This window comes from Serinus canaria, chromosome 27 (assembly GCF_022539315.1).
Source record: "Serinus canaria isolate serCan28SL12 chromosome 27, serCan2020, whole genome shotgun sequence".
Taxonomy (NCBI): Eukaryota; Metazoa; Chordata; class Aves; order Passeriformes; family Fringillidae; genus Serinus; species Serinus canaria.
Genome location: NC_066340.1, coordinates 3,945,236 through 3,963,029, shown reverse-complemented (window position 1 = coordinate 3,963,029; position 17,794 = coordinate 3,945,236). Strand labels below are relative to the sequence as shown.

Here is a 17,794-nt window from a genome sequence, read left to right as displayed (position 1 = left end):
GCCTGGTTAATGCTGGAAGGAGCCTCTGGAGGGCACCTGGTGCCCATCTCTGCTCCAGGCCGTGCCTAAACAGAGTTTTAGCATCTGCAAGGATGAAGAGCACTCAACTTCTCTGGGCAGCCTGTGCCAGTACAAAACATTCCAGTTGGAAAAGCCCTCTGAGATCCCCCAGCACTGCCAAGGCCACCACTGACCCATGTCCCCAAGTGCCACATCCACAGGGCTTTTAAACCCCACCCCTGCCCTGGGCAGCTGTGTCAGGGCTGGAGAACCCTTTGGGGAAAGAAATGTTCCCTAATTTCCACCAGCAGTAAAAAGAAGTGTTTTCCTGAGGATCAGATGGTGTTTCAGGTGGTGCCCATGGGCTTTGGGCACTGCTGAGAAGAGCCTGGTTTCACCCTCCCTTCAGGCACTGATGAGAGATGAGGAGGTGCCTCTCTCTTCCCCCAACAACCCCAGCTCTCCCAGCCATTCCTCATGGGTGAGAAACTCCAGTTTTTCTCTCATTTTTTATCAAACTGTCCCCATTGTGTCCATGCCCCTGCTGCAGTGGGATCACAGCACACAGCACAGCCCTGCAGGGACCCCTCACTGGATTTGGGAATGATCCCTCCCTGGATTTGGGAATGATCCCTCCCCACTCCTGCAGCCCAGGCTCCATCACCCCTTTCACCAAGGGCTCACTGAGGGTCAGAGGCCACCCCAGTGCCCAGCAGGAGCCCAGCCCTGTCCCTGTCCCAGCTGGCTGTCCCTCAGTGTGTGCCTGGGCTTGTTCCTCCCCGGGGCTCCCCAACACCAAGTTCTGCTCCCTCAGCCAAGGCTGGAGGTCCCAGAGCCCTTTCCAGCCCCAGCAGCACCAGAGCTGGCCCTGAAATGGACAGAGCAGAGCCCTCAAGGCTGATCCTGTCTCATGGGAGCTCAGGACACGATGACAACCCCTTTGATAAGGAAGGGATTCTCTTCTGAGCAAGGAAAACCCATGGCTGCTGTGCCCATCACTCCTGGAGATGACAAGGCTGGTGGCCCAGGTGGCCAAGAGGCTGATGCCAGCTCTCAAAGGGTGAGCACAGCTTGAGCAGCTCTTTCCTGCCTGTGCCAGCGAGTTTGGGGGAAACAGGAGCAGCTCAGGGAGTGCAGAGACTGTCAGTGCTTTATTGGTGGCAGGGACAGCAGCACAGGGACCCCAGGGACCCCAGAGCTCACCCCCAGGGGGTTCTGGGTCTGCCCCAGGCTGGCCAGGTCATGCTGGGAGCCGCTGGGGGGGCACCATCCCCATCCCCAGGTGGTCCAGGCTGGGGGTGACAGGGCCACACTGTCACTGCCCTGAGACTGCAGTGCTCCCACCATCCTCCTCCTCCTCCTGGTCTGGCAGCAGCTCTGAGGGGTTGGCACCTCCTTGGGGCAGATCTCTGGAGGGCTGGTTCTCCTGCAGACTGCAGCCCAGGCCTGCAGGAGATGGGCAGAGGGAATGGTGAGGAGCTGGCTGGATCCAACCCCCCCTGTGCAGGAGGCACCCGTGGGGATCAGCTCTGGGTGACACAGAGAGGATGAGCCTGTCCAGGGCTGCATCAGAGACCCCCCCAGGGATAAGGGTGGAGGGAACCTCGGGCCCTGGAGCAGAAATGCCACTGTGGGGCCACGCCTGGGTGTTCAGGGACACCCAGGGGGCAGCAAAAATGGGAGGAGGCTGCCCAGGAGCACAAGGTGGAGATGGCAAAGCAGAGAGAATGGGCTGGGGGGTGGGAACAGGGAATGGTGTCTTGGGGACATCACCTTCCTCATCCTGAGCCTCTGATGCCTTCCCCTCCAGGCTCTGGGACAGCAGGGTCAGCCTCTTGAGAGCCAGCAGGGCTTTCCCTGTTTTCTGGAGGGAGGAGAATGGGCACTGAGCCCCTCAGCAGAGCCATCCCCTGTCCCCATCACCCCACCAGGGGCACTGAGCCCCTCAGCAGAGCCATCCCCATGTCCCCATCACCCCACCAGGGGCACTGAGCCCCTCAGCAGAGCCACCTCCCTGTCCCCATCACCCAGCAGGGGCTCTGAGCCCTTGGGCAGAGCCACCCCCTGTCCCCAACACCCCACCAGGGGCACTGAGCCCCTCAGCCAGAGCCACCCCCTGTCCCCATCACCCCAGCAGGTACCTGCCACTTCCTCCGTGCCAGGAACTGCCTGATCCTCTCCTTGGACAGCACCTTGGGGCTGCTGGGCTGGGGCTGCTGCAGCCAGGGGTGCAGCAGAGCCCCTGCACTGGGGAGCCGCCGGCTGCAGCACACAGAGGGGGTCATGGGGGGCTCCTCCAGCCTCAGACCCTCCCCTGGAGTGTCCCCTCCACCAAACAGGCAGAGCTTTCCCTCTCCCACCCCCTCAGCACTCCAAAATCCAGCCCAGCTCCAGCTGAGCAGCCCCAGGCCCTACCAGGGCTCCTTCTGCAGCAGCTGGCTGATGAAGTCCTTGGCTGGCTGGGAGATCTCCGAGAAGGTCTCCTCCTCAAAGTCCCACCGGGCAGCTGTGACATTGCTCAGGGTCTCCATGTCTGTGTCCCCCTGGAAGGGTGACTCCCCACTCAGCCTGAAGAGGAGACCCCAGGGCATCAGTGAGAGCTCAGCCCCCTCCAGCCCAGCCTGCCCTGCCCAGGAGGGCACTCACAGGATGTAGCAGATGACACCAACACTCCACATGTCTGTGGAGAGGCTCACAGGCTCGAAGGCGACCACTTCTGGAGCCATGAACTCAGGGGTGCCGTGCAGCACCTTCACAGGGGTGTCTGGAGCTGCAGAGAGGAGGCAGGAGGCCAGCTGGGATCTCCTGGGGCAGAGGACTCACCACCACAGCCCAGGTAGAGGAGCCCCTTTGCCCAGGTGGGGTGAGGTATGGTCCTTTCAAGCCAGGTCTCCTAAGCTCTTGGAGGTCTATTTCACAACCAAGATAGCTCAGCTACCTTAGAAGGCATAAAATCAGCAGGATGGTTTTTGTGGCAGTGTTGGAAAGAGAAAAGTTTTAATAAAAGGCAAAATAACAAATCTCTTCACAGAGAAAAACCAAACCAGGTGCAAGAGGTTCTTGCTCCTGGTAAAACACCTCACAAAAGCCATTGGTTTCTTTGTTCTCTTCTTTTTCTAGTGAATTGCTTAGGTGGGACCTTTTGGCTCCTGTCCAATTAGTTATCTTTAAGTTTGAGGAGAAGACCACCAGGTCCTCCCATGAGGTGTCTTTTTTGCTAATTGAGAAAAGAAACTTCTGGGCTTTTTTTCCTTTCTAAGGAGACAAAGGAGAGTTTTGTCACTGTCAACAGGGGACACGTTCCTACAGTGGAGCTGCCACCCTCCAAGGCTATTGCAGGCCTTGGTGCTCTCCAAGAGCCTCTCTGTGGTTGGCAAGAGGGGCACAGGGGGGCACGGGCACAGGGGGGTCTCCACCTCAGCAGCACTGGGGACACACAGCTCTGCCCAGAGCACTGGTGGTTGTCAGGAGGGGCCCAGGCAGGAGGACACCAAGCTCCTGTGCCAGGCCAGATGTGTCCCTGTGGCAGTGCCAGTCCCTGCCCTGGACCCCCAGGACCCTTTGGTGCTCACCCAGCCTCCGTGCCAAGCCGAAGTCGATGATCTTGACCCGGTGGCTGCCGGGGCTGACGCAGACGATGTTCTCGGGTTTGAGGTCCAGGTGGACGATGGCCTGGCCATGCATGAACTGCAGCCCCTCCAGGATCTGCTGCATGTACTGGGCACTGCTGGGCTCCGTGTGCTCAAAGTCATCGTCCACAATGCGTTCAAAGAGCTCCCCACCTGCCACGCTGGGGACAGCCAGGTGCTGGGGACCCTTTGGGGTCTCACCAGCCCCGAGGAGGGGAAGCCCAGCAGAGAACCCAGATCAGTGCTCTGGGAGTGTCTCTCCATCCTTATCTGCAGGAGCTGTGGGTTCCCTATCCATCCCACCAGCACCCCATGGCACAGAGACCCCTCCCCACCTGCCACTGTGGGCACAAGTGGCACTGGGGACTACGAAGTGCTGGGGACCCCTTTGGTATCTACCAGCTCCAAGGAGAGGAAGCCCAGCAGAGAACCCAGTGCTTTGGGAGGACCTTACCACTCCTAACTCCAGAGCTGCCAGGCCATCCATCCATCCATCCATCCATCCATCCATCCATCCATCCATCCATCCATCCATCCCCACCTTCAGTGCCACCCCAGCAGACCCCAGCCCTGCCCCACACCTCCACCCCTGACTGCCCCTCACTCACTACTCCATCACCATCACCAGCTGGGTGGGTTCCTGGAAGGCCTCGAGGCACTGCACGAGGCGTGGGTGGTGCAGGAGGTTCATCAGCTCCACCTCGGCGCGCGCCGCCTGCCTCTCCTTGGCCGTGCGCGCCCGGAAATATTTCCCGGCTCGGATCCTGCCCGTGGCCTTTTCCTGCAGCCTGTACACAGTCCCGAATTTCCCCCTGGGACAGAGGAGGAGGAAGGATGGAGGAGCCACCGCCACCAGGGCTGTGCATGGACAGCCAGGGGCCATGCCCAGGGGTGGGACATGGGAGCCTCACTCACTCCCCCAGCTTCTCCAGCTGTGTGTACACGTCCAAAACCTTGTCCTGGCTGTTGATGACCACATCACAGTGTTCAAAGGCCTCCTCAGCTCCTGGGGGATGGATTAAGGTGGGCCATGCAGGGATTCCCCCAGCTTTGGGGACTGTCTTACCCTCCAGTGCTAATGTCTGTGCTCCCCCTGCTCCATCTGGGACCAACCGCCCTCCCCACCCAGTGTGGATGGCACCTGGAGAGGACATGGGGACAAGAGCTCCTGGGGCAGCCCAACACCCTGCAAGCCACGTTTGGGGTGAAAGGGACTTTTAGGATCAAAAATCCAAGAGAAATGGGGCCAGGATGGGATGGAGATTGGTGCTGATAGGGGGGATGGACAGGGTCACACCACTGCTGGGATCCCCTGTGCCTTCCTGGGGATAGACCTGCTGTACCTCCTGCCTGGGACATGGTGGTGCCACCGGCTCCTCACACGGTGCTGGCACAGTCAGGACAAGCGCTGGAAGTGTCCCCCAGGCTGGGACAGGGGTGCTGGGGCAGGTGATGGCCGTGTCTCTGCTCCAGCTGCTCCCTGGGGCTCTGCACCTTCTCCCTGCCACAGGACACCACTGGCATCCCTCCACCAGCACCCACATCCCCCACCCCCCCCGAGGGGCCCAAAAGGACCAAGCCAGATTTTAAAGCAAGGCCCCTTTTTGGATGGGCACACCCCTCCCCAGGCTCCAAGCCGATGTTTTTCCCATGCACTGTCTTACATCAGCCAGGAAATCCCCAGGAAAACCTCACTTGTAGGGCAAAGGAGCTGTTTCCTTACATGTCCCCTCCATGCTCTGTTCCCAGAAAGGCTGGGGGGACAGACAGTGACACCCAAGGGTGTCGGGCAGTGACACCCAAACCCCAGCCCAGGAGCCCCAGCACTTACCTGTCGCTGTCCAGCCCCTCCTGCTCCAGGCCACCTGCAGCTCGCTGCCCTTTCCAGTCACTGCAGAGCCACTGGGCACCTGGGAAAGGAGGGAAGGGCCGATGCTGAAGGGTGAGGACAACTGGAACCACATAAATGGGGATATCTCGGGGTACAGCTGGGAGCAACCCTCCCACTCCGGCGCTGGGAGCAGCCCTGGCTGTCCCCTCCCTTTCCTTCCCAGCAGAACGCTTCCGGACGTGGGGGATAAACAACCCCCACCAGCCAGGAGCTGTCCCCGGACCCTGCCCCAACGCCCCCCCCCCCCTTTGGCACCGGGCAGGGCCACAGGTCTGCAACACGGAGCCCAGGCAGAGGAACCCCAGGGCAGGGGGGGGGGGGGCTGCACAGACTGACACACCTCACTACACAGCAGAGATCCCAACTCTGCCCTCCCAGCCCCTGTGCAGGACCTGGGCCCTCTCACAGGTTAAATCCGCAGCCCACCCAGCCCCCGCCCCCGTCCCACCCATGGGTGGGTTCCTGCAGGGGGAGCTGAGCACCCCCAGCTGCCCCCCTGCCCCTGCTCCACCTGCAGCCGATATCCCATCGCTCTCCCCAGCACCAGCCCTGGGCTTCGGCTTCCCGGGAGAGCTCAGCCCCGGCTCCAGGGAAGCAGGGTGAAGGGGAATGGGGAGTTACAAATCTCCTCCGGGCCTCTAGAGCAGGCGGTTTGGAGGAAAAATTGTGTTTCCCAGCTTTCATCCCTCAAAAGCAGGAGCGTGCAGCCGCTCTGGCACCCGGCGCTGCCGTTTCCCCGGTTTGCCAGATTTGAAATGGCAAAAACACCGTGATGTCCTCCCGAACCTGACTCCGGACCCGGGGATCAGGCAGTGGCACCTCACAGGGACATGAAATCCCTGGGCACCGCGGTGGCACAGCAGCCGGGGCAGAGGGGGGGTCACCTGGGGTTACCTGCTGTCCGCAGCCGGCTCTCGGGGAGCTTTGGGGCGATGCCAGCGCCTCCAGACGCGTCCCAGCGCCGCTCCCAGGCTCGGCTCAAAGTCCACGGGCTCTCCAGCAGGGAGTAGGGGACAAATGTCCCCAGGGCAATGGCGGGGTCACCACGACCTCGCCGTGCCTTTGTCACCGCGACCTTGCCAGCGGCGGGGCAGGGCCGGGCCCGGGGGTGCCGCGGGCAGGGTCCCCGCAGGGATGTGCGGGTGCTCCGGGCTCGGCGGTGTCGCCGGCGCTCGGCTGGAGCCCGCTGGGATATCGACTGAGGGGACACAATAGGACACGGGGTTGGCCGCGCTGGGGACATGCAGCTGGAGCACGGCCGGGTGCATCCCGGCCATGGCTGCGGCCCGGAGCCCCGCGGCGCTCCCGGGGCAGGACGAGGCCGGGCGGTCGGGGCTGGGCAGCTCCCGGCGCTCCCGGGAACCGGAGACAGCCCCGGAACGCGAGCGATCCCGGCAGCCGCTGGATGTCAGTGTCGGCCTGACGCTGGTCCCGATGGCAGCGGAGAAAGGAGCAGAAAAAGAAAGATTTTGGGGTCTGGGGAGGGCTGGCAGCACCCAGGTCCCGGCGGGATGTGCCGGCATGGAGCGCCTGGCTGGAGGTGAATCCCTCGGGAGCCGCATTCCCGGTGGATGGAGCATCGCAGCCATGAGACAGCAGCAGCAGAGAAAGCTGCTGCAGGGATCGACAGCAGATCAATCCATCCCTTGGGACTGCCTCGTTACCGACAGCTCCATTTACCGGCCCTGTCCCGCACCTCTGCTTTCGGATTTGTCCCCTCCCTCGCGCCTTGACACCCTCTCTTTGTGCCTTATAAAACGAATTAATTAATCATTAGTAGTCACGCCAGGCAGCCATGTGTTCTGCTTTGGGAATCAAGGTGTCCCCATCTGCCCAGAGATCCTCTGGCACGGCCGGGATGGGATTCCCAGGTGACTCCCCCAATCCCAAACCCACTCGTGCTGCCCTTAGGGGGCCCACCAGACCCCCCAGTTCTCCCCGACCCCCCGTGCATCCCCTCCTTCCCCTCTGGGCTCAGGCAGGACCCTCTGGGCAGGTTCAGCTGCCCCCGCTTTTCTGTAGGTCCCACAGTGAACGGTGTCACCGCAGGGCTCAGCTGTGCACCTTGGTGCCGAGTGACAGTGGGGGGGGACAGGGTCACATCAGTGGGTGCTGGGTGTCCGTCTGTCCTTGAGCCCCTTGTGCCTGAGCAAAGGGCTCAATGACCTCAGGGGGACACGGTCCCTGCTCCCATCACCCGGGGGGAACACGGTGCCTGCTCCTATCACCACCCAGGGGGCACGGTCCCTGCTCCCCATTTCCCTGGGAAGGAAGACTCAGCACATGTGCCAGACGTGTGTGGGGACATGGGTGACATGGGGACATGGAGGGCACTGTGGACTTGGGGGGCACAGGGAACACAGGGGCACACGAAAGACATGAGCACATGGGACATCATGGCATGGGGACACAGGGGGGTACTCAGGGGACTTGGGGGGACCAGGGGAACATGGAGGGGACACAGGGAAGGCAGCAGACACTGGGGACAGGGTGACATGGGAGCCACAAGGGCCCACAGGGCCCGCAGAGGCCATGGGGCTGATGGAGGGATGCAGAAGACATGCGGGGGACAGGGGACGTCGGAGGGACACGGGGACACAGAGGACATGGGGGCACATGGGGAGGACTCCAGGGGGACACCAGCGGTGGGGGCAGCAAGGACACCACGGATGGAGGGACATGGAAGCACAGGAGACCTGGCAAGGGCTGAGGACACCTGGGGGACACGGGGGCACAGAGAGGAGCACGGGAAGGGACATGGGGGGACACGGGGGGCGGGGCCAAGAGCCGGGGGCGCCGCTGGTGGGCGGGGCCGGCCGCGCACGCGCCGGGGGCGGGGCCACGGCGGGGGGGCGGGGACGTTCGGAGCGGGGCTTCCGGGTTAGGCGGGGTCTGAGCGTTGCGCAACGAGGTGGGCGTGGACATGCCCTTATTGGGAGCGGTGGGCGGGGCCAGGCGGGGCACACGTGTGCGGCTCTGGCGCCCCGTAGCGCTCGCAGGCGGGGGAGCGGCCGGGAACTGGGAGCACTGGGAGCACTGGGAGCTGGATGCTGGGAGATAGGAGCACTGGGAGCTGGATGCTGGAAGCACTGGGAGCTGGAAGCACTGGGAGCTGGGTGTGGAGAGCTGGGAGCGCTGGAAACACTGGGACATCAGTGCTGGGAATGCCGGATTTACTGGGAACTGTGTGTAGGTGCTGGGAGTGATGGCTGATGCTTGCAGGGATCACTGGAAGCACTGGAGCTGGGTGCAGGCTGCTGGTGGAAATGGGAGCACTGGGAGATGAGTAAGGGATTCTGGATTCATGGCTGGTGCATGGTGACAGCACTGGGAGCACTGGGAGCTGGGTGGAGGGAGCTGGGGGCTGTTGCTGATGCATGCTGGGAGCGCTGGGATCCGGGAGTTTGGGATGCCGGGACATGGAATGCTGGGGGATGGATGCGGGATGCTGGGACATGGAATGCTGGGGGATGGATGCAGGAACTGGAGATCTGGGCGCTGGCAGCTCAGTGCTGGGTGTAGGGCACTGGGAGTTGGGATGGTGCTGCTGGGAGCTGGGTCCTGGTTGCTGAGCGCTGGGTCAATCCCCATTCTGCAGGATCAGGGTGGTGCAAATATCCATTGTCCCAGAATTATTCCTGACAGAGTGGAAAGGGTTGTGGCACCCTGGCTTTGGGATGCCACGAGGGGTGGGAGGATGCAGGGGTGACAGTGCTCAGCCAGACACACCAGGGTGTGGAGGAGCTAAAATATGGCTGGAAAGGACCCAAATACATGGCAAATCAATCTGGATCTATAAACCACAGTATCTCTGACACCAGCTCAGGAATCAGCCTGTCCCTGTGTGGGGTTGGCTGATCCAGCTCCTCCAGGCAGCCTCGGGACCTTGGACCTGCTCCTCCAGCCCCACGAGGGTGCAGGGAGTCAGGGATGGACTGGGGAGAGCCCTGGGGAGGGGGATTGCCTCTGCACCCTCACAACAACCCCAAAAGGTGACAAATAATGGCCCATGGGACCTCAGAGAGCCTCGTGGTGGCTAAAGCACAGCGGGGGAGTGCTGGAGGGGCCGGAGCTGGGCTCAGAGATAAGCCCAACGCTCGGAGCTGGGGGGGTTATCAGCAGCCCGGGCTGCTCCTGCCTCCTCCAAAGCCCTGCATGCTCCCCTGGTGCTCTGCTTCGGGCAGGAGCAGGCAGAGAAGGGCAGAACAGGTAGGGAAGGAAGGAGCAGGCAGGGAAAACCAGAACAAGCAGGGAAGGGCAGGAACAAGTAGAGGATCCCATGGCTGAGGCTGTAATCAGGCTCTGTCCCTCTGAAAGCACAAAATCCCAGGAGAGGGGACACACTGGAAGTCAAAGCCCACCTGCACTAGCTGGAGACTGATGTCACAGAAATCCCCAAAAATGGGTATTTTGTGGCCTGTAGGGATGGGTCAGCACAGGGAGAACATCTGAGAGCTCAGGAGGTGCCAGAAGCAGCCCCCCTCTCCCAGGGAGATCCCCACAGACCGGGGGGGGGGACAGGGACAAACCCTCTGGAGGGGCTGTGCCAGGGCCAATGCCCCCATCCTGGGCCTCTGGGGACGGGAACAGCCCCCAGGGACAGAGGTCACCAGGTCTCATGTCAGGGTGATGCCTGGAAGCCCCTTCAGGGGATGTGGCACCAACATCACCAATTCCCCAAGCTCTGCAAAAGGGGTTCTGTCCCCCTTACTACTGCTCATTCTGGGACAGTCCAGGGGGAAGTGGATTTGTCCCCTTCCTCCCCACCCAATTCCCAAAATTTGGCCCATTTTACACCTCCCCATCCCCTTTCCCACTTAGGAACACCCAGGTCATATCCAGTACCAACCCTCTGGCTAGAAAACGTTTGGCACAATTAACCCCCACTCATTAAAATCACAGAATAGGGAAGAGAATTTATGGTTGGGGATTTACCAGCCCAGAAAAAAAAACCCCAACCCTCCCCCCTCCCAATACAACAACAACAAACCCAAAACAAAAAAATCCCCAAACAATAAAAATAAAACCAACCCCCTCCCCCCTCCAAGCAAAGCCCCCTTTGTCTTTTTCTAACATCAGAACTTAATTACAAATGCTTCGAGTGGCTGCTCAGGCTCATTCCCTGAACTGTTCTTCTCAAAAATCACACAGGGTCAGGGCCAGGGCCCAGCCTGTCCCCAGAAAATGGGAGTTCAAGATGACCAACTTTGAAGGGAGAGACGTTTTGGGTTTGTACTGAGGGGGGGTTTGTGGGTTTTTCTTTTTTTTTTTTTTTCCTTTTGTTTGCAAACTGCATTACTTATTTTTGCCTTTTACCTTCCTGATCCTCCAAGGACACATTCCCTTAAAATTCCTGCTGACTGAACTCCCTGTCAACACCCACTGGTATCAGCCAGCAAGGGGCACAACCAATGGGGAAAAATCCCCTTGAAACCCTTGGGAAAGCTCATGGACTTTGCCATGTGGGTCACTTCTCTCCTTGAGATCTGAGATGGAGACCAGATAAGCCTGGGAGGAGCCTTCGGCAGAGCTGGAACTGGGCAGTCGGGTGATTTGGGGGGAGAACTGTCACTCCCTAAGCACACCGAGCTCCCACCGTGCTGAGGGGACACGTCTCTGCTAAATGTGGTCTGCTGATTGTGATCCATCTAATTGCGATCTCCGTGTGCCCGTTGTGATCCTGATCTGTGTCTGCTGCTGCTGGAACGGTTCTGGATAAGGACAGAGGCGTTATGGAGTTAAACTTCACACGGCTGAAGAGAAAGCCAGGCACCCTCATTTGGGGCCGAACACCCCGTGAGGCGCTGGGGTCACCCCCTCGATCCAGGCCCGTTCCTGGATCCTCCCCGCCCCCGCCTGAGCAAGGCCTCGGCCCCCTAGACCGCCCCGGCCGAGGGGCCCTCAGGGCTTTTGGTGTCGCCATCCCGGCCAAAACCCTCCTCCCGGAGCCCCACGGGCCCTGAGAGGCTCCGGGCCCTGCAAAGCGCCCCTGAGCACATCGGGACCTGCGGAGGCCTCGGTGCTCGCTGTTCCGCCCCAGGGCGGGCTCGGCCCGGTTCCTCCGCCTACCGCCGTGACACAGAGCTCGCCACGTGCGGCCGCGGGGCGTCCTGGGGCGGCGAGTCCGTAACCGACAAGGCTCCACTAGCGCGACGCGAAGGTGGACTACAACCCCCATAAAGCCTTGCGGTCGATGCAGGCACCGCCTGTTCCTCTGCTAATCGCGTTTCCATTGGCTCCGCCGGCTGTCACGCAGCGGCACGGCCGGTTCTGATTGGCAGCAGGGCGGCGGACCCGGGACGGCGGCTATGGCGGCCGGGCGGGCGGAGCGGGAGCGGGAGCGGTGCTGCCGCCGCCGCCATTTTGTGTGTGAGGGGCCGGGCCGGGCCCACTCCCGTCGCGGGCCGGAGTCCCGTCCGCGGCCCCGTGGCGGCAGCATAGGGCGGCCCAGCCGGGGCTCTGTCCCGCGAGCGGAGCGTGGGGCCACTCGCCGGCCCTAATGGGGGCGCGGTGCCGCGGCGCCACCGGCCCTGTCCCCGCCAGCTCTCCGGGACCGGAGCTCAGCGCTGCCCGGCGCCTCACGGAGCTGAGCCTGTGGGGTGGAGGAGCCCGGCCCGGAGGGCTCCGGCCGCACCTGCGTTACTGGGCGGGGGCTGGGGCTGTTTTTCCATCAAAATTAGCGTTAAACGGTATCTGAACGTCTCTCGACGGCCGCAGCCCGATCTCGTGCGGGGCTGGCCCTGCCTGCCCCCCGTGAGGAGCAGGGAGGGGAGGAACAGCGCAGTTCTGATGGAAATTGGGGCTGGGACGCGCTCTCAGGAAGGCTGGATGTGCCGGGGTCCCGTCCCTCACACACCGCGGTTTGGGTGGGGGGAGAATCCCGGGTATTTAATCCTTTGTTTCACACATTTCAGCCAAAGGCCGCGGGGTTCCCGGAGCGATCCCGGCCGGGTCCAGTGGATCTCAGCTAACATGGCCTCCCCGCCGGGGAGCTCCGAGACTCAAAAACAAAAGCGTTCGGCTGTTGCCAGGGCCCGGGGGAACTTCTCGGGCGGTAACAAACGCGAGCGACCCCGGGCTCGGAGGGAGCGATGCCCCTCCGGGGATGCCCAAGCACCTGCTGCGTTGTTTACCCCGTGCAAAGTCAAACCCCAGCTCTTTAAAAACTAAAAATGGCTTTTTTTGGGGAGTGCTCAGCGCTGGGGAGGGATCGAGCTGGCGCAGCCTCCCCTCGGCTCCTCAGTGGAGCTCCAGTTGCCAGCCCCGTTGTTGCTTCCCTCGGCAAAGGCAGATAACACCAGCTCATCCCCTGGTATTTGTGGGGCTGGGTTTAGGTTTAAAACAGGGAGATTTGGGAGCTCTAAGTGTGGATTGTGCTGTCAGACGTGGGTCAGCCAGTTAAAACCAGATTATTTTACATTTAGGCACTTGGTGGGTGGGGTGGTTTTTTGTGTTTTTTTTTTTTATTTTTTTATTTGTATTTCTTGTTGTGACTCTGCAGATGTTCCTTTAGCAGGTCCTGAATTCCAAAGCATCATATGGAAAGGTGATGGCTGCCCCAGCCCTGGAAGTGTCCAAGGCCACGTTGGACAGGGCTTGGAGCAACCTGGGACAGTGGAAGGTGTCCCTGCCCATGGCAGTGGGGTGGAACTGGTCTTTAAGGTTCCTCCAACCCTATCCATTCTGTGATTCCATGATATTTTATATCCCAGCTGCATTTCCAGGGCTGGGAGGTTTATTGTGTGTGTCTTCAAATGCTTGTGACAGCTGAAAATTTAATTTCAGGCTGATTTTGTCAAACTCATGAGGGTCACACTTGGTTTGAGCTGAGACCTTTGCACCTGCCCAGGTGTCACAGGGTTTGTGGGGAGCAGTAGGGGAGCAATCCTGGGGGGCTGGGGCTGCAGGTTTTTTGTGATGGCCCCACCAGCTGCAGATTGTCCTCTTGTTTCACCAAAATGCCACTTGTGTCACTCAGAGTCACCAGTCACCAATGTGTCCTGGGAAGGTGGAGCCAGTGAGGGGGAGTTGGGGCAGGTGCAGGGCACGGTGGGTGCCAGAGCTGTGCCCCTGGGTGTAACCCTGGCAGGGATCAGGGAGCCACTGCCACAAAAGGAGCACCAAGGGGCTGCTGTGTCCCAGGGCAGGATTTGGGGCTCACCTCACCCCAACAGACACTGCCTTCTTGGATTTGCAGTATTTCTAGGGAGCTGCTGTGTCCCTACATTGCTTCTGTCCAATGAAAAGGCTATTCCTGAACATGGGATGGAGCAGTTTCCATTTTTGTGTTGGTGCTGTAATTTCTGTCTCTCCCCAGGACAGAATTTCAGCCCTTTCTTCAGAAAACAAACCTCTTGGGAAGGGAGGAGCTGGGGGACCCTTTGCCAGAGGGTGTCCCAATGCTCTGTGTTCCCAGGTGCCCCAAATCCAGTGTTGGTGCCGCCTTCCCACAGCCATGGAGCTCTGGGGAAGTGATTCCTGCCTGCTCAGTGGCATCCCTGTCCAGGGAATCACAGAATGCTTTGGGTGGGAAGAGACCTTAAAGCCCATCTCATTCCAGCCCCTGCCATGGCAGCTGCTCCAGGCTGCTCCAAGCCCTGTCCAACCTGGCCTTGCACACTCCCAGGGATCCAGGGGTAGTCACAGCTGCTCTGGGAACCTCTGCCAGGGCCTCCCCACCACGGCAAGGTTGGCACTGGATGGTCTTTAAGGTCACATCCAACACAAACCATTCCATGATTGCAGCCTCTGGTTCCAAGCCGAGCTGTGCCAGGCTGATCCCTGCTGCTGTGGCTCTGTGCTCACACAGGTGAGCTCCAGTCAGCCCCTGGGCTCCAGAGCTGCTGGGAAGTCTTGGGCTGGGGAGCTCTCCCCCCAGGCAGGGAGGAGCTCCCTGTCCATTACTGATCCACTCAGAGGTTTCAAAGGTCCCCAATGTCCCTGGCCTGTGTCTGCAGGAACTTTGGGCACAGGAGCTGCACTGAGCCCTTGGGATCAGGATAACCTAGTTAAAACAGATGGAATAAAGCAGGAGAAGTTGGGGATGCAGAGGAGGTTGGAGAATTGATCATTATGGCCCTTTTAGTTGGTTTGTTTGCTTGGGGTTTTTCTAAGTTGTATTTTTTTAAAGCATTTTCAGAGAAAACATTTATTCCGGGGACTTGAACCTGACAGGTGGGGGTGAGTGGATGAGAGCAAAACCTGACTGAAAATATCCCCTTGGATCAAGGTTTTCCCACGAAGCAGGTGCCGGGAGCTGCATTTCACAGAGCTGGGACCGTCAGGGACCCCCGTCGGTGCCATCGGCCCCGGGAGAAAACGCCTCTTGTGAGAATCGCGGAGAGGGAATTGCTCTGCAGGGAAATAAACGGCGGGGAAGCATCGCCCGGGCCCGGGCCGGAGGAGGACGGGGGCTCGGCCCCATCCCAGCCCGCAGGATCCCGCAGGATCATCGCCCCCCCTCCCCTGCGCTGCGGTGATGTCATGGCACAGGGAAGGAGCCGCCGGCTCCCGGGCTCTTGAGCAAGTGGCCCTGGCTCGTTTCCTTCCCCCCGCCGTGCCCCAGCGCTGGATGGGGGCGGGGGGGATGGGGGGAGATAAAATCGGTGTAATTCCCCCTCCAGTGGCTCCCTCGGCCGCTTTAACCCCCGATTGCACACCGCCCCACCTGCGCTGGTAGCGCTGGGGATGTCTCTGACCTCTCCCCCCGAACAAGGCTGGTTCTCCCCCGTGGAGCCGCAGGGGTTTGGCCAGGCTGGGGTTAAACCTAGTGGGACATTTCCAGCCCCGATCCGGTCCCACTGCACCTGCCCGGCAGCGCTGGGACAGTCCCCACCCCCCTGCCCTGCCCTCCCTCAGGTTCTGTGGAAATGCCCCATTCCCCCCTTGCTGGGCAGCTGCCCGGGCCCATCCCGGCTCCTGCCTCGCCAGGTCCGGCTTTCATCACCTCCCAGCCCGATCCCATTTCTGGCTGCGCCTCAGCCAGAGCAGCCTCAGCCCCGCCCCCGCTTCACCCCTTCACGGACCTGTGCGCCCCCCAAAAAAGCTCCAGGCTCGGAGCTTCTCCCTCCTCCTCCCCCTCTCAGGTGCAGCAGGAGGGAGGTTGAGCCATCGCCTTTGCCTGCTCCCTCGTCAGCCATTTCAGAGGCCAAGTGCTGGCTACCAAAACTTTTCCTTGGGCTGCTCCAAAACTTTAAGGTTTTTCCTCTCACTTGTAGCTTGAAGTAAATTTGGGTGGGGGGGGGGGCAGGTTTTGCCCAGATTTCAGTTAATGACCTGGATTCCTGCAGAGCTGCGGGGAAACAGAGTCAAGTTTAAGTGAGCCTTAGGCAAACAGACAGACTTGTGGCGACTCCTACTCCTCTGTGTCCATCACACACCATTTTACCCCCCTTACAGGTACTTTTAACTATTTCAGCTCATTAAGCAAAATTAAAATTGAAAAGAAACTGGGGAAAATAATAACAAAAAGGGTTAAGCGGGAAATTACAACTAAGTTTAATCAAACAACACTTATAACACGATGAAAATAATCCAGGATGTATTCCCTGGTGGAATGCCATTCTGATTATTTTCGAGAAATCACACCAAAACTATTACAGTTACAAGTAATTAAATTTATTAGACCTCTGTATTTTTTTTATAGTCAGTTTTGGCCAATTTACAGCTTTCCTGGGGATTTTTTTTTTTTGTTTAGACACAAAAAAAAAAAAAACCATAAACCAGATATCACCAATACATCAACCCCCCCCCCTCGCCCCGTCACAGCCACCTAAAAAAGGGGGAGCCCTTGGCCCACCCAGCTGCAGTTTAGCCCGTAAAAAGGGTCCGCGGCGACTCTGTACAAGGACCGAATGTTCCACCCAGCACTGTAAAAACCCCCCCGCGCCCCCCTGCCCAGTGTCACTCCCCCGGCTTGCAGGGGCCCTTTTCCTGCCGGGGCAGCTCCTGCTCCCGCAGCAGCCGCAGGTTCTCGGCTCGCAGCCTGTCCACCTCCCGCTCCAGCGCCTGCACCCGCGCCGGGTCCGCCGCCTCCCCCCCGGCTTTTTTGCTCTCCATCCTCAGCCGGTTGTTCTCCTCCTCCATGCGCGACAGGCACTTCTCCAGCTCCAGGTACTCCTTCACCAGCTCCTGCTTGCTCATGTTCTGCAGGCTCTCCACATGGTACCGCTCGTACGTCTCCGAGAAGTCCCTCTGCAGAAACTCGCTGCCGTCCCCCCCCATCCCGTCGCTACCCCCGTCCTCGTCCGCCGCGTCGTCCAGGAAATCCTCCTCGCTCGTGTCGTCCGACTTGGCGGCCGCTCGCCGCGGGTACAGCCCGGTTTTCAGGTCGGGCTCCTCCTGGTCATGGTCCTCCATGAGGAACTGCGTGGTGTTGTAGGGAGCCACCGGCTGTCCCTTGGCGAACATCTCCGCTCGCAGCCGGGAGGCGCGGAGGCTCTGCCGCTCGTCGAACTGCTGCTTCTCCTCCCAGCTCAGCTTCGAGTACGGCTTCCAGCGCCGCTTCTTCTTCGACGGCCGCCGACGGTGCTTCTTCTTCACCGGCCACTCCTCGGTGCGTCCCACGGCCCGGTACCGCGGGCCCAGGCCGGGACGCCCCGCTCCGCCCGCCGGCGGCCGCCCCTCGGCGCCGCCCGCCGCCGCCTCCGCCCCGGGGGGCGGCAGCCGCCCGGCATCGCCGTCCTCTGTCGGCGCCTCTCCGCGCTCGGGCTGTGGCTCGGACTGCGACTCCGGCAGCGCCTCGGGCTCGGAGCGAAGCTCCGGTTCGCACTGGGGCTCCGGCCCCGGTTCAGCGGGCGCCGCGTCGGCCATAGCGCTGCGCTCGGCTACGCTCGCTGACGGGCGCTACCGGCGCCGCATGGGGCTGGCCCCGCTCAGGCCGCCCGGGACATGGCCCGTGGGAGGTTTAACGCCGCCGGGCCCGCCTCCCCGCGCGCACTGCACGCGCCGCCGCCGCTCCCGCCGCAAGGCCACCCCACAACCCAACCGTGCCCGCCGCCGCCCGCTCCCGACTGCCTCTCCTCGGACGCGGCCGCCCCATTTATAGCCGCGCGCGCCCCGCCCCGCCCCGCGCAGGCGCCCTGTGCGCCCCGCCTCGCAGCGCGTCGGGATCCGCCCCCGCCGCGCGCACCGCGCCGCCGCCACGGCCCCGAGCGCGCGGGCGGTGCCGCCTCGCGGCCAATCGGCGGGCGCGGGGGGCGGGCCGGCCCGCCGAGACACGCCCCTGGCCGTTGCGAGATCTGGCCGCCATTGGCCAGCATGGACGTCACTCCTG

At 61.3% G+C, this 17,794-nt stretch overlaps 2 protein-coding genes across 2 annotated transcripts; both read right to left on the bottom strand.

Annotated features, from left to right (window-relative positions):
• Window positions 1–1,132: 1,132 nt before the first annotated feature.
• LOC103821775 (myosin light chain kinase, smooth muscle-like) lies at window positions 1,133–8,445 on the bottom strand. The gene is made up of 12 exons (XM_050985533.1): window positions 8,237–8,445; window positions 6,596–6,945; window positions 6,415–6,497; window positions 5,461–5,539; window positions 4,545–4,635; window positions 4,238–4,441; window positions 3,573–3,790; window positions 2,647–2,770; window positions 2,416–2,568; window positions 2,142–2,262; window positions 1,774–1,864; window positions 1,133–1,446 (listed from the first exon to the last, which is right to left on the bottom strand). The coding sequence occupies exons 1-12, from the start codon at window positions 8,443–8,445 to the stop codon at window positions 1,316–1,318; spliced, it is 1,854 nt and encodes a 617-aa protein (XP_050841490.1). The 3' UTR covers window positions 1,133–1,315.
• Window positions 8,446–16,115: 7,670 nt separating this feature from the next.
• Window positions 16,116–17,526, bottom strand: HEXIM1 (HEXIM P-TEFb complex subunit 1). The gene has a single exon (XM_009100817.4). It carries the CDS (start codon window positions 17,329–17,331, stop codon window positions 16,423–16,425), a length of 909 nt encoding a protein of 302 aa, XP_009099065.4. The 5' UTR covers window positions 17,332–17,526; the 3' UTR covers window positions 16,116–16,422.
• Between the last annotated feature and the right edge of the window lie 268 nt (window positions 17,527–17,794).

Excerpts from the sequence above, each read along its gene's own strand:
- LOC103821775 (XM_050985533.1), bottom strand. The coding sequence starts at position 8,445 with ATGTCCACGCCCACCTCGTTGCGCAACGCTCAGACCCCGCCTAACCCG. Across the intron at positions 4,636-5,460 it reads GAGGGGCTGGACAGCGACAG|GAGCTGAGGAGGCCTTTGAA; the intron begins GTAAGTGCTGGG and ends TCCATCCCCCAG. Across the intron at positions 3,791-4,237 it reads CTGGTGATGGTGATGGAGTA|CGTGGCAGGTGGGGAGCTCT; the intron begins GTGAGTGAGGGG and ends GGCTGTCCCCAG.
- HEXIM1 (XM_009100817.4), bottom strand. The coding sequence starts at position 17,331 with ATGGCCGACGCGGCGCCCGCTGAACCGGGGCCGGAGCCCCAGTGCGAA.